Below are 15,792 nucleotides of genomic sequence, written 5' to 3' on the forward strand. Positions count from 1 at the left end.
GGAAGAAAGGAACAAAGAACTACAAAACAACCAGAAAGCAATTAACAAAATGGAGATAGTGAGCCCTTGCCTATCAATAATTACTCTGAATATAAATGGTTTAAATTCTCCAATTAAATCACATAGAGTGGCTAAATGGATATAAAGATATAAGACCCAGTAAATGCTGCCTAAGAGAGATTTACTTAAGCTTTAAGAACGCTCATAAGTTGAAAGTGAAGGGATGGAAAAAGATACTCCATGCAAACAGAAAACAAAAGAGAAAGCAGAGGTAGCTATATTTATACCAGACAAAATAGACTAACTTGAACGCTGTAACAAGAGAGAAAGAAGATCACTATATAACGACAGAGTGGTCAATTCATCAAGAGGACACAACAGTTATAAACATATATGTACCCAACATTGGAACACCCAAATATATTAAAAAATTATTAACATATCAGAAGGCAAAAACACAGAGCCATGTAGCAATAGTAGGGGATTTCAATACCCCACTTTCAACAATGGATAGATCATCCAAACAGAAAATCAATAAGGAAATAATGGACTTGAATGACACTTTAGACCAAATAGACATAACAGACATATACAGAACATTCCATCCAACATCAGCAGAACACACATTCTTCTCAAGCGCACACGGAACAGTCTCCAAGACAGATCAAATGTTAGGTCACAAAGTAAGTCTTAACAAATTTCAGATCGAAATCCTATCAAATATCTTTTCCGATTACAATGATCTGAAGGCAGAAATAAAGAACAGAGCTGAGAGGTTCAAAAATATGTGGAAATGAAACAGCACACCCTGAGCAAGCAATAGGTCAAAGAAGAAATCAAAAGGGAAATTAAAAAATATCTTCAAACAAACAAAAGCGGTGTATATACACACAATGGAATATTATTCAACCATAAAAAAGAAGGAAATCCTATCATTTGCAACAATGGGGCTAAACCTGGGAGGGCTAAGTGAAATAAGCCAGATGGAGAAAGACAAAGTACTGCACAGTATTACTTACACACGGAATCTTAAAAAAAAAAATCAGCTAATTTCATAGAAAGAGAGAATAGAACAGTGGTTGCCAAGAGTTGGGGATGGGGGAAATTTGGCCCAAGGGTCCAAATTTACAGTTACAATAATAGGTTCTGAGGATCTAATGTACAGCATGGTGACTATAGTTAATAATATGGTATTGTATACTTGAAAGTTGCTAAGAGACCTTAAGCATTCTCATCATTAAAAAACAGTTAACTATATGAGGGATTTACGTGTTCAGATCTTGATAATCATTCTACAATGACTATCAAATCATCATATTTATTCTTTAAATATATACACTTCTATTTATCAGTTATTCCTCAATAAGGTAAAAAAAAAAAATGGGGACAGTAAACCATCACCAAATAAAATATTTGCTTGAGCCAAAAGGGTATTGAGAGCTTATAAGGCTGAATGTCTTAAAAAGAAATACAGGGGCCGACCCAGTGGCACAGTGGTTAAGTTTGTGTGCTCTGCTTCGGCGGCCCGGGCTTCACAGATTTGGATCCCAGGCACAGACCTAGTACGGTTCATCAAGCCACACTGTGACAGCATCCCACATAAAACAGAGGATTGGCACAGATGTTAGCTCAGTGACAATCTTTCTCAACTACAAAGAGGAAGATTGGGAACAGATGTTGGCTCAGGCCCAATCTTCCTCACACACACACACACAAAAGAAATACAAAATGAGCTTGTTCGTACTTGGCTACTTAGCAAAAAAAAAAGGCAAGGAAATTAGCAGATTGATGTAAACAAACAAAATAAAAGAGGAGGGTAATGTAGTATTCTTTGCCATTCTCAGAATTCCCAACTGAAGTTTCAGCTATTGATGAGCGACTCTGGAAGCTGATGAGAGAAGTAGTTTTGCTATGGCATGGAGTTTGAAGGAAATTCTGAAAAACTTTCAGGAATACCTTACAGTATATTATATGGTACTATTTGGGGATCACAAAAATCTCAGCATATATCCATGTCACCCCCAGAGTTTACTGTATAAACCTAAAACATCTCAAGTTCCTTGTTTTACTGTACTCCACATGCCTACCCTTGTGCCTTCCGTTAGCCACTTGTTATTCTTTATTATGCAGAATTCTACAACTACACTCAAAGGCAGAAACTCATTCTTTCAAGTAAGAAACCTACAGCACTGCATAGAGAATTGTCATACCAAGAAAAATGTCTACTTTTCTCTTACACATCAGGGTTGGAAACCCCCTATAAAATTCATTCAATTAGGGGCCGGTCCCTGGCCCAGTGGTCAAGTTCACACACTCTGCTTAGGTGGCCCAGAGTTTCATCGGTTCAGATCCTGGGCGCAGACATGGCACCACTCATCAAGCCACGCTGGGGTGGCATCCCACATAGCACAACCAGAGGCACTCACAACTAGAATATACAACTATGTACTGGGGGACTTTGGGGAGAAGAAGGGAAAAAAAAAGAAGACTGACAACAGATGATTGCTCAGGTGCTAATCTTTAAAAAAAAATCATTCAATTATAATATATAAATCATCAAAATAAAGTAGCATTATAACTATTAAAAAGTAATAGAAAAAAAGCAAACAATGTCAAAGAAATTTTTCCATGAAAGCCACAGGGAGAAATTCAATTCTGAAACTATTTTTCAGAATTCTGAAAGCATTTTCAGCTTCTAGATAAGAAGAGTTTTATTTTCTCAACTCCATAAACACATTTTTCTTTTTAGAATTAGTTAAAAACTAACTACTTAACATTTAGTGATCACTATGTAAAATCAGTTTTTAATAATAAAAACATAAGATATGGTAGAAAGCATGATTTGACTTTATTAACCTCACTCATAATGTTGAATACAAATGCAAAATTAAGTGGTGACTCCTAATTTTAAGTCTATTTCAAAGCATGGTCTCTTCGATTTAACTATTAGGGCCGACAGGTGTTATGAGAGGGAGGGGAACCAAAAAACCAAGCTCAAAAAACCCCACTGATTTATCTCTGTGTTATAAAGTTTGAGCTACAGCCCTTATATTCCTTTAAACAGTGTTCTCTTCTCACTTTCCACTAATCTCATCAGTAACTGAATTTTTAACCGGACCCTATAATCCATCACGTCTTCCAATTATGAATTGAAAAGAAATCTAAGTAGATATGTGTACAAAGTACTTCATGAAATTTACCACACAGCTCAACTTCACATATAAACTTCGAAAATTAAAAGGACTATGATATTCTTAAAACCCAAAGGCTAGACTAGGCCCACCTTCCAATCTTTTCTGCATTTTAAGAAATGATTTGACCTAATGATGTTAACATAGAAATACATCATATATCTTAGCATCAATAAGATATGACATTCAAAGGGAGAGCCAATAAATCTTTGCATTTTAAAACCAAAAGGAACACATCTTGGACACCTTAAATTATAAAATTCGGTTCTAAGCAGGAACTGTTACCATGTAACAAATACTGCTCATATCAAAAGTGCTGGTGACAAAGAATTTGATATGCCCTTCCCACAAAATCTGCTCATATACATATATAGAGCTATAGCTGTAATAAGATTTTAAATGTTTAAGGTGCTTAAATTTTGCACTGCAGGACTAATCCAATAAGCATTCATCGGCTGTCTCTTTGTAGCAACTCCAGTTAGAGGGAATGATCCACAGGCAAAGGGCAAAAACGCTGTTATTTTCTAGAATGTGGCATTTGTGGAGCTGGAGTGCCCTCTATCGGTAATGAAGAAGACACACTCATTAGCTGTCCTGCGTGCATTTTCTCATTAATTCGGAGTTCACACCCATCCTGAAGCATTCGAACTGCTATTCGGGCAATGTTCTTAGAATCGTCAAGACCACTGTGAGGCCGCCCATCATAATCCATTCCTAGTTTCTCAAGCATTATTGTCAGTTTGGTTTGGCTTCTAGGAACCTGAAAAATAAACAGCTTGGTAAATAATTCTTTAGTATTCTCTAAGTCACTATGAAGTGGAAAAATAAGAAACTGATAATTAACAGTAATAGCTAAATAAAGTTAGGCAAAGGGCAAATACTCCTGGTCAAATGAAGCAAATAACTAACTCACACTTTTGGAGCTTTAAAAAAAAGATCCTAGAGTTTTAGATGAAAATACATATAAAGAGATGGAATCCTTAAGACGTGAAAAGTCTACAGTTTTGTAATTTATATATCATTTATGAAAGGAAATGTACTGTTCTGGATGTCTAAGTTGAAGCTCTCTACCTTTTTAACCCAAACTAATGTGTGTGGTATTTTTCTGTAATATATATTTTCACTTGACTAACTCCTCAGACAGATACACCAAAACACACTTAGCCTTTCTAGATGACTAAAAATAATGAAGATCAAGAAGAAAAGACAACGTCATGGGGTATTTTTCAACCTATTTAAATATCTTCTCCATTTTGATAAATATAAAAATCTCACACACTCCTCCAATTCCAATATGCCTCCCTGCTTTTGAGAAGCACTGTTCTATCTTCTGCACATCCCTATCAGGAATCAGATTCAAGCTTTACATTCTGTAGTTGGTATAGCTGTGCCACCTATGCATCTTGAAGCCGCAGCTTCATCTGGGAAATGAGAACAACAGTTATACTGTTTACTCACTGGGTTATTGGGAGAATCACAAAGGAAATGACATAAAAGCCCCATAACAAACATCAATAATTATCCTAAGCTGTAATACCACAATGCATTCTGGGCCTTCCACTAATCATCACCTAGAAAATGTGCTTCTAAAAATAACTTTTCCGAAACAGTGAATAACTTACATGAAATGAACTATTCCTAGGAAAACACAATCTATCAACACTGAATCATGAAGAAAAGAGAAAATCTGAACAGATATATATAAAGTAAGGTGAACTGAATAAGTAATGAAAAACATCAAAAACCTTCCAACAAAGAAAAGCCCAGGACCAGACGGCTTCACTGGTGAATTCTACCAAATGCTTAAAGAAGAATTAACACCAATCCTTCTCAAACTCTTGCAAAAAATTGAAGAGGGAACATTTTCTAACTCATTCAATGAGGTCAGCTTTACCCCGACACCAAAGCCAAAAAAGACACCACAAGAGAAGAAAACAAGAGACCAACATCCTTTATGAATATTGGTGCAAAAATCCTCAAGGATACCAGCAAACTGAATTCAGCAGCACATTAAATGGATTATATACCATGACCAAATTTATTCCTGGAAAGAAAGGATGGTTCAACAAGTGAAAATCAATGTACCACACCACATTAAGAGAATGAAGGGAAAAAACACCATCATCTCAATTGATGCAGAGAAAGCATTTGATAAAACTGCATTCTTTCATGATAAAAACACTCAACAAACTAGGAAAACTAGGAAACTACCCCAAAATAACGAACGTCATATATGAAAAACCCACAGTAGAACATCATACTCAATGGTGAAAGGCTGAAAGCTTTTCCTCTAAGACCAGGAACAAGACAAGGATGCCCACTTTCACCACTTTCATTCAACACAGTATTGCCAGTTCTAACCAGAACAAGGAAGGAAGAAAAAGAAAAGGCATGCAAACGGGAAAGGGAGAAGTACAGTTACCTCTGTTTGCAGATGGCATGATCTTATATGTAGAAACTCTGAAGACTCCACCAAAAACTGTCTGAACCAATAATCAAATACAACAAAGTCACAGGATACAAAATCAACGTGCAGAAGTCAGTTGCAATTCTATACACTAACAATGAACAACCCAAAAAGGAAATTAAGAAAACAATTCCACTTCAACAGCATCAAAAAGAAAAAACACTTAGGAATAAATTTAACCAAGGAGCTGAAAGACTTGTACACTGAAAACTGTAAAACGTTGCTGAAAGAAATTAAAGACACAGAAAGACATCTGTGTTGATGGACTGAAAGACTTAATATTGTCAAGCCATCAGTAATACTTAAAATGTTCTAGAGGTTCAATGCCATCACTAAAAAATCACAACAACATTTTTTGCAGAAATGGAAAACCTCATCCTAAAATTCACATGGAATCTCAAAAGACCCCAAATAGCCAAAATAATCTTGCAAAATAAATTGGAGGTCTCACACTTCCTGTTCAAAACTTACTAACAAAAGCTACAGTAACCAAAATAATATACTGGCATATCAACATATTGACCAGTGGAACATAATAGTGAGCCCAAAAATAAACAAACTCTTAAGTGATTTTTGACAAAGGTGCTGAGACCGTTCAATGGGGAAAGGACAGTTTTTTCAACAAATGGTGCTGGGAAAACTGGATATCCATACACAAAAGAATGAAGTTGGACCTTTACCTTACACCATATATAAACATTACCTCAAAATGGATCAAAGACCTAAACCTAAGAACTAAAACTATAAAACTCTTAGAAGAAAACACAGGGGAAAAGTTTCATGACACTGGATTTGCCAATGATATATTGGATATGACACCAAAAGCAGAGGCAACAAAAGAAAAAAATAAACTGGACTTCATCAAAATTTAAAACTTTTATATATCAAAGGACACTATCAACAGAGTGAAAAGGCAGCCCACAGAATGGGAGAAAATATTTGCAAATCATATATCTGAAAATGGAGTAAGAACCAGAATATATAAAGAATTCCTAAAATTCAACAACAAAAAATCTGATTAAAACATGGACAAAGGATTTGACATTTCTCCAAAGAAGATATACAAATGGCCAATAAGCACATGAAAAGATGTTCAGCATCATTAATCATTCAGAAAATACAAATCAAAGCCACAATGAGACACCACTTCATACTATTAGATAGCCATTATAAAAAAAAGGAAATAGAAAATAAGTGTTGACAAGGATGTAAAGAAATTGGAACCCTTGCGCATTGCTGAAGAGAATGTAAAATGGTGCAACCACTGTGCAAAAACAGTATAGGAGTTCCTTAAAAAATTAAACAGAGAATTATCACATGATCCAGCAATTCCACTTCGGGGTCTTCCCAAAGAAATGAAAGCAGGGACTCAAACAGATATTTGCACATCCATGTGCACTGCAGCATTACTCACAAGAGCCAAAGGGTGGAAGCAATCCAAGCGTCCACTGACAGCTGAATGAATAAAAATATGGTACATATATACATACAATGGAATATTATTTGGCCTTAAAAAAGGTAGGAAATTCTCAAACAATGGTATATATTTAGCCTTACAAAGGAAGGAAATTTTGACACATACTACAACTTGTACAAACCTTGAAGACATTATGCTAAGTGAAACAAGTCACTCACAAAAGGACAAATACTTTTTTTTTTAATTGAGTTAAGGATAGGTTACAATCTTGTGAAATTTCTGTTGTACATTATTGTTTGTCAGTCGTGTTGTAGGTGCACCACTTCACCTTTTGTGCCCACCCCCCACCCCACCTTTCCCCTGGTAGCCACTAATCTGTTCTCTTTGTCTACATTTTTAAATTCCTCATATGGGTGGAGTCATACAGAGATTGACAAAAGGACAAATACTATTGATTCTACTTACATGAGGTACCCAGAAGAGTCAAATTGATAGATACAGAAAGTAGAACGGTAGCTGACAGGGGTTGGAGGAAGGGGTAATAGGGAGTTACTGTTTAAAGGGCACAGAGTTTCAGTTTTGGAAGATGAAAAAGTTCTGAAGATGGATAGTGGTGATGGCTACATGACAATATGAATGTTCTTGATGACAGTGAACTATACACTTAAAAATGGTTAAAATAATACCATGTCTACTCAGACAAGGGAAACAAAAGAAAAAATACACAAATGGGACCACATGAGACTAAAAAGCTTCTGCAAGGCAAAGGAAATCATAAACAAAACGAAAAGACAACCCACCAACTGGGAGAAAATATTTCAAATCATATATCTGACAAGGGGTTAATGTCCAAGGAGACAGATTAGTGTTACCAGAGGGGTTGGGGGAGGGCAAAAGGGGTAAAGGGGCACATATGTATGATGACAGAGAAAAACTAGACTATAGGTGGTAAACACGATGCAGTCTACAGAAACTAACATATAATAATGAACACCTGAAATAATACAATGTTGTAAACCAATACGACCTCAATTTTTTAAAAAAATGATTAAAATGGTAAATTTTATGTTCTGCACATTTTACCACAATAAAAAAAAATCTCAGAGATAAAATGAAAAGTCCTGGATAGTGCTAGAAAAATAGTTAACTCTATTACACAAAGGCCAGTTCATTCGATCATGTTTAAAATGTAAACTGTGTGAAAACCTGGATAAAGAACACATCAGCTTCACACTTCCTCTGGCCTAGCAAGGAAAAGTGTTCAGCTAGGTGTCTGACTTGAAAGGTGAGTGGCAGGAAACTAGGTGGCCAGATTTTGCCAAGAGGTTTGAAGAAGAGCTGCAAAAACTAGCCTACTTAGCAGATACGTTCATCACATAAACCAACTGAATAAGTGCCTGCAAGACCCTGGAGAAACCATGTAACTTCAAGTGACAAGACTCTTGGATTTGAAAGGAAATGGAGTCTTTGGAAATATCATAGTGCAAAAGGAAATCTTAAATATTCATGCTTTTGTGTGCGCTTGATAGTGAGGAAAGCTAATAGCAAGTCTCAAGACTTACTGAAAGCCACCTGGAAAACTGTAGAAAATGAGTATTTTCTTCTCTTTCAACACCCGACTAGACTAAGCAAAGAACCTTATCTCTGAATCTTCTGCTCAGCCTGAGAATTTGACTTTGAGAAAAGAGCTTTGTAAGGTAGTCTGACACCACACTGGAGATGAGACTGACTGATCTGCTGCTAGAAAAGTTGTAGATTTCTGCAAAAGAAGAGCGTCCTGTCATTTATAGGAAAGCAATGAACATTTCACTGCATTTTTCAACTTCTTATATGTGTAAGCAAGCTTTTTCTTGCTTAACAACATGAAGAGCAAGGGCAGGACTCTAATTTCAGTGGAAAATGAAATGCCTGTGAGCTCATCTCAAATTTATCCCAAAATTGAGTTATCTGTACAGAAAAAAAAAAGAACAAAAACAAACTCAGGTTTCACCTTAAAGAGATATACTTCATTCTTTACTTTTACTTCAAAAACATTTTAATTTGTATATAGAACTATAAAGGAAGTAAAGAAACTAACACATTTGTGTAATTTTGTAAAAGGTAAGCCTACATTTGAGTCTGATCGTGCCAGAAAGAAACTTTTTTATTTTCTAAAATGATGTGTAAATTATGTCTTAGGCTGTATTTTTATTCATATTGCTCCAGCACACTTACAGAAAAAAATCAAACTTTATTTTAAGTTTAAGCCAGTTATTTAACAGGATGTATGACATTTGCCTTATAAGTTTTTTAAGTTTATGAAAAAGAAAGAAAGAGATTAATTTCAAGCTTAATTATCCATCTCCACCCTCCAGTCCCAAGAAACACTGGGTAAAAAGTCACTTTTAATTTTACAAAGGAGAAAAGAATACTTTGCACATATCATATACCAAAGACCATACCTTGTTAGCACTGTATACAGCACATATTTGTGATAAGACTTTTGCATCTACTTGAATAAGGCAAACCAAAAAAAAGAAGAAAAAAATTTAAAAAGGAAAACCTAAGTTTCTTCAACTTATACTACTAACTGGCATTATAGTTGATATCTGTTATGAAGAGGAGAAAATCATGCAGAAAAGAGCAGCCTAAGAAATTGGCCAACACAAACAGATCCACAGAAAAACATTATTCTCTACTCAAAAGAGCACTGGCAATTTTACTGCCTTAATATATCTAGAACTTTCTGATCACTCTAATGCACGGCGAGCTGTAGATGTTTTTATGCAGACCTGAAAATTATTTTATGGTTTTGTTAATTATTAATAATTATCTTTAGAATAAATTATTCCTCTTAGTTAAAGGTTCGAAAAAGATGCCCTAATATAAGAATGCATTACCACCTGGGAGTTGTAGTAAAAAAAAAAAAAAAAAAAACACCTAAAGATGATCAAGCCCCTATAAATTTACATGAAATACACAAGAGAGAGGCACATTTAAAACCACATCACAGGATACAATTAGCAAAATCCAAACTATGGGAAACTCTACAGGACAAATGGCTCAGTTTCTTAAAAAAAAAAAAAAAAACATGGCTAGAGGGAAAAAGGAGGTGGAAGAGGAACCAACTGCAAATGTGTGGACCTTATTCTGATCCTGATTCAACACACAAAAGGTAAAAGAAAATGAACTATTTATGATAATTTGATGACATTAAGGAATTAATTTTTTAGGTGTGATAATGGTATGGTGGTGATGTTTTTTAAGAGTCCTTATCTTTCCGAGTTAAATCTTGAAATGTTCACAGATCAAATGAAATATTGTTTAAGATCTGCTTCAAAAGACTAAGGAAAGGGGAAAGCAGGTGGGGATACAGATGAAACAAAGTTGGCCATGAGTTTATCACCGTTAAAATGGGGTCACCAGGGTTCATCAGACCTGTCTACTTTTGTACATGGTTGTAATTTTTTATAACCAACTATTTTTAAGAGATCACAAAATGAGTGAAAAGATACATCCACTAAAATGAAAAAATATTTATCAAATACAATCAAGAGAATAATATCCAAAATAAGGATCTACAAACCAATAACAAAAGGACAAACCACCCAATTTTTAAAAAGTGGGTAGAAGATTTAAATAGGGACATCACAGAAGGAAGAAATTCAAATGGCTAACAAAGGAAAAGGAGCCCAGCCTCATGAGTAATTAAGCAAACACACATTAAAACCTCAATGAGATGGCAATTACACATCCGTTAGATTTACAGTGAAAACATCCGGCAATACCAGATTCTGGCAAAGACCCACTGGAGCAACTGTAAATTCACTCTCTTCTGGTGAGAGTGCAAACTGCTACAATCTCTTTCGAAAACTATTTTTGCATTATCTAGTAATGTCAATGATGCACACATCCTATTACCCAGCAATTCCACGCCTAGATTTATACCCTGGAGAAATGAGTGCACACAGACAGAAGACAGGGACAAGAACATTTACAGGAGCACTGTTCACAAAAGCCCAACTGAAAACCACTCAAATGGCCAAAGTAGAAGAGAGAAACTCTGGTATATTCACACAATGGAATTCTACACACAATAAAATAAATGAACTACAGCTACACACGACATGGAGGAATCTCACACAATTTTGAGAAAAAAAGCAAAATAAACAATACAGCCAGTATGATGCTAATTATATCATGTTCAAAAACAGGCAAAACTAAACTATATGGTAAAAGGATAAACATATAAATATTAAAGCTCTAAGGAAAAACAATAAAATGATTCCCATGAAGGCATGGCTTATGGGAACTCTGGGAGAAAGGAAGGGGGTTAAGTGGGTGGAAGTCACCAGGGATTTCACTCAAAACAAACTGTCAAATTCAACTTTTCTGTATACATAGTTCTCAATTTTAAAAGTGTTAAAACCACAAGAAAAAAATGCTTTTAAGAAAATGCACCTTTTCTCATGAACTTACTTTAGGATGTGCTTCACGAAAATGAGGCGGTAAGGGGAGAAAGAAGACCCAACACAAGATCTAACACACAACAGAGAAGCAAAGGAAACCTCCTACGCGATTTCACAAGAAGCCTGTAGAACACACAGCTCAGATCACAAGAGGATTAAACGTTCAGGAAGGTAGTTGCCAAGGGAAAAAAAGAAAAGGAAAAAAGAGAAACTGACAGACCACCAGAGAGTTTTGAGTACTGACAAGTGATTTACAGTTTGACTGGAGAGCAACGGGACAAGAAAACAACTAAAGAAGTTAATTATTAACTCTGGGGCAAGGCTGTGAACACTCTCTAGTCACAGGAATGTCAACACTGAATAATGGTTGGATTTAAAGGTAATGTAACTGTATTAGAAGGACACGGGGAGGGGAAGGTCATGCAGGAATGGTGGCTTTTTAATAGAGCTAAATCTTCATTACCCATCGCAGGAACTTAACAGATAGCTCAAACTGAAAACTCACCAAATAGCATAAACATATAATTTAGAAATATAAAGGTTACTAGTATACGAAATAGCTTTCAAGAGCTCAAAGTGTTTGCCTCAGGAGAACAGGGACTGGTGAGGGCCAGGGCGAAAGACTGCAGTTTGTCCTAAGCTTTGCGATACTGTTTTAAAAATGTACATGATACCTAGGTATCAACTTTGATAAAATTAAAGTTCAGTGGGGAGCATTTGTTCCACAAACAATCTACATATTGAACACCCCTATGGTTTCAAAGCTCTGTTATCAAAGATCATGTATATATAGTTAACCCATTTAAGTCATAGTACGAATGAGAAAAATAGCTTAACTTTCTAAACTCATATGAACATAATTAATTTGGAATCTGAAAAGTAACAACTAATTATATGGCCTTTTTCTGTGAAAAGCACCCAGTAAATCACGTTACGTACAGGTAAGATATAATAAATTTATCATCAAGAGCAATGTAGTCAATAAAATATAGAAATTTTACCTTGTAAAAGTTTCCATAGGACTTTCGAATATTGATCCACTTTTTAGCAAAAGGAGGATATTTGAGCCTGCTTAGCCGGCACTGAATGTTCAGGAACTTACTCATATCCCACGAACTTAAAAATCAAAAACAGGGAAAAAAATGGATAAAATAAATGCTATACTATTCTTACAAATGAGTATGTTAAGTCATTCTATTTTTTATTTACACATCACCTTATATTCACACACAACATTAAGCTTAGAAAATTAACCTCTCTTCCTCCAAAATACTAATACAAAAATAACCTTTAAAAAAACAAAGAAAAGTAGAAGTCAGGTGAATTAAATTTTTGCCACAAACTGATTGTTATTAGGCTCATCTTGGTCATTTTTATGGTTCTGATTACCTGGGCAGATCTCTAGTTCGTTGAGTATTTTTTCATAATTCTAAAATAACTGCTAAGCTTACTTTTAATGCCAGGTTTATATCAGGAAATTCTTTGAGGGTGTGCTTTGAAATAAAACAAAAATCAAAAACATGAACAAAATACTCGAAAGAGACAAAAGTAGTTGGTATCAAGCAGGTAGAATATAATTCGTTCTGCTACAGTGTCAGTTTCTACAACACTCATCATCCCATGGAGGTAGGGGAATACTGGCTGTATAGCGTGGCAACTGTGTTGGTTCACACATGGTTCTTTCTAGGCAGATGGAGTCAGAATAACAGCAGTAGGAATTATAACCTTCAGCAGGAAAGAAAAAAAGCTCTCAACTCAGCTGCTGCACTGACAACAGGAGTATTTTCAAGTGCATTTTAAGAAAATTAAAAACAAGTGCCCATCCGCAGGATCCTGCTGCTTCTGTGCATTTGTAAGATCCTCGGGGGCAACGTCCACCTACCCTGCGCTGCTTTCCCGGGCTGTCCAAATTGCTTCTAGAGGTACTCATTATTGGTTTTTTAATGCTCTGGTTACAAAATTGCACAGGTTTTGATGATCTGCCCCAAAGTATGAGGTTTTTACCAAGTCGCACATACTGTGTTATGACAGAAACACCCGTATACTTGAGCAGAAGCGCTGCTCATTCAGGTTTAAAATCAATAATAGATTTCTAAAGAGGTCTATCAACATTTTCCCAAACTTCCATTTCAAAACACAACAACGATGTGATTAAATTCCGTGTTCTTCCCCTCCTGTATGTGAGGGCTTCTAAACTCGTCACGAGGGTGACACCCCAGCTTCAGCGCACAAACTGTCCACAGTCTGAAACAGAAGTGCGTTAGGACTTTCTTCAATCTCAACAGCACCATGGGACAAGAGCTGCCCCAGCACAATGCCGTAATCCTTGTTTCAAGCGCTTTCATCTGCCCAAGTAGCCTGTCGTTTAACAAATGCTTTCTGAGAACGTATTTTGCGCCCAGCACTCCAGTAAGCATTATGGAAGACTATCAAGGAGCAAAGTCCGCACTCTGAAAGGATTTTTCATCTCCTTGCAAATGTAAGTCTTACAAACATAAAGTTGAGATATCAGAATATTTAGTCAGATGTCAACATGAATGGTACATATAGACGCTATAAGACTGCCAAGAAAGAAAAGATCAATGAGTTCCAGTGTTTGGAGTAAACAGAAAGTGGGCTTTGAATGACGACAAAGCAGCAGTCAAGGATGAGAGCCTTCCTTCCAGTAGAGAGGAAAGCATGAGCGAGTACATAGAGAAGGGACAAACCCTGTGACTCACAGCCAGCCTGACTGGGGTGAAAAAGAACGGCTGGTGGATGTGGTTGCACAGGTGGGGCAGGATCAGATGAGAGAACCCTGACAGCCAGACTGAAGAGTCTGGACTTTCTGAGCAAGAAAGTGTCCTGATAAAAACAGAGTTTTAATAAAGTTACTTCAGTTTCACATGTTAATATTTATCTTTCTCTAGTCTTATAGATTTCCCAGATTAGACCATTATCATTGCTTTCCCTCCTCTCTTTGATCTCTAATTTAACAGGAATAATTTAGTTAAATTAGTTTAACTAGGAATAAGAACATGAAAGGACAAGTACTGTCTCCTGTGAGGGACTCTAGCATCTTTACTAAATAATATTTTTATGGTTATTCTGAAAGTAAAATGAATAAGGACATCTTTAATCTTACAAAGTCGATTAAAAAGATAATTTCCCTAAATACATACCCATCCGTTAATATGGAATATTTATACTTGGTTCCTAGTTCCTTCAGTTTCATCCAGTCAACTACCTTTCTTAGTACCTGAGGGAAGGTATCAGCTCCGTCTACCAGATCCTGAGGAGACAAAGTAAACTTTATGAAACTCACGGTAGCTACACGTAGTCCTACAAAACCCGATACAAACACCGGAGGGAAAGGAACAGAGAGAAAGTCTTCTGTGATGTTTAAACTCTTCATGATTTCTGCGGTGGAGATCCACTAACACTTTATTTTTAAGACAATTAAAAAGTGTTTATAGCCAAGTATTAGAGACTGCTTCCAACTGAAGTACACAATCCTCCCCAAACGAAGATTTAAGATCATCCCCAGTGGCTCTTTCTTCAGGCCTCAACCTGGCAGCTCACCAATCCTCCGGAGCTGAGAGAGGGAACTCTGCTCAGCTGGAAGCCACAGCCCTCCCTCTGAAGGGGTTCCCCCATCCCGAAGCTCACCTCTTCCCATGACACACGCACACTGCTGTCAGACTGAGCCTCCCAAAACGGAAATCTGCTCTACCACAACCCTTCCATACTCACAGTCCTCCCAACACCCCACCAGGCTTTCGGGCTAAAAAGACACAAGACTCTTCACAACCTGGCTTGCCTCTGACCTTCACTTTAGCTTTATTTGTGACCATTTTCTTATTAGCCCATACACACCTGAATCATCCCAAACTACCTACAATTGCACCCTTCACATCTGAAATACCCAGCTCTTCTTTTCTGCCTATTACCTATCATGATGGAGCCCAAGCTCGGCAACTTGAAGAAGTGTTTCCCAGGACAGCCCTCCATTCCCTCTGTCATAGGAAGTCCTTTGTATAGGTGCCCATAGTACCCCGATCAAACACCAAATGACTTGTCAGTCTTCCTAATCATATTCTGACCACCGGTTTAATCTGTCTGTCCTCCTGATTAGAGATCGTTAAGTGAGCTGAGGAGAGGGACTGACTTGATCATCTCTGTTCCCGTGGTACCCTGGCAAATATTATAGTAGGCGCTCAAATATTTGTTGAGTGAATGAATGAATAAATAAGGGAACTAAGTAAATGATCCTAGGGCTACCACATTAGA

At 36.5% G+C, this 15,792-nt stretch overlaps 1 protein-coding gene across 7 annotated transcripts in view; it reads right to left on the reverse strand.

Annotated features, from left to right (window-relative positions):
* ERI1 (exoribonuclease 1) overlaps positions 1-15,792 on the reverse strand; it is a 94,390-nt gene that overhangs the window by 66,283 nt on the left and 12,315 nt on the right. For 5 of the 7 annotated variants that reach the window (XM_044760479.2, XM_070500112.1, XM_014831027.3 and 2 more), the window contains 3 exons: positions 14,685-14,794; positions 12,525-12,639; positions 2,830-3,951 (listed from right to left, as the gene is read on the reverse strand). In XM_044760479.2, the coding sequence (XP_044616414.1) occupies positions 3,709-3,951; positions 12,525-12,639; positions 14,685-14,794 (468 nt within the window). In that variant the 3' untranslated portion in view covers positions 2,830-3,708. Of the gene's footprint in view, positions 1-2,829; positions 3,952-12,524; positions 12,640-14,684; positions 14,795-15,792 lie in introns of those variants that run through there. The other 2 variants (XM_044760480.2, XM_044760482.2) reach the window with 1 other exon arrangement.

This window comes from Equus asinus, chromosome 27 (assembly GCF_041296235.1).
Source record: "Equus asinus isolate D_3611 breed Donkey chromosome 27, EquAss-T2T_v2, whole genome shotgun sequence".
Taxonomy (NCBI): Eukaryota; Metazoa; Chordata; class Mammalia; order Perissodactyla; family Equidae; genus Equus; species Equus asinus.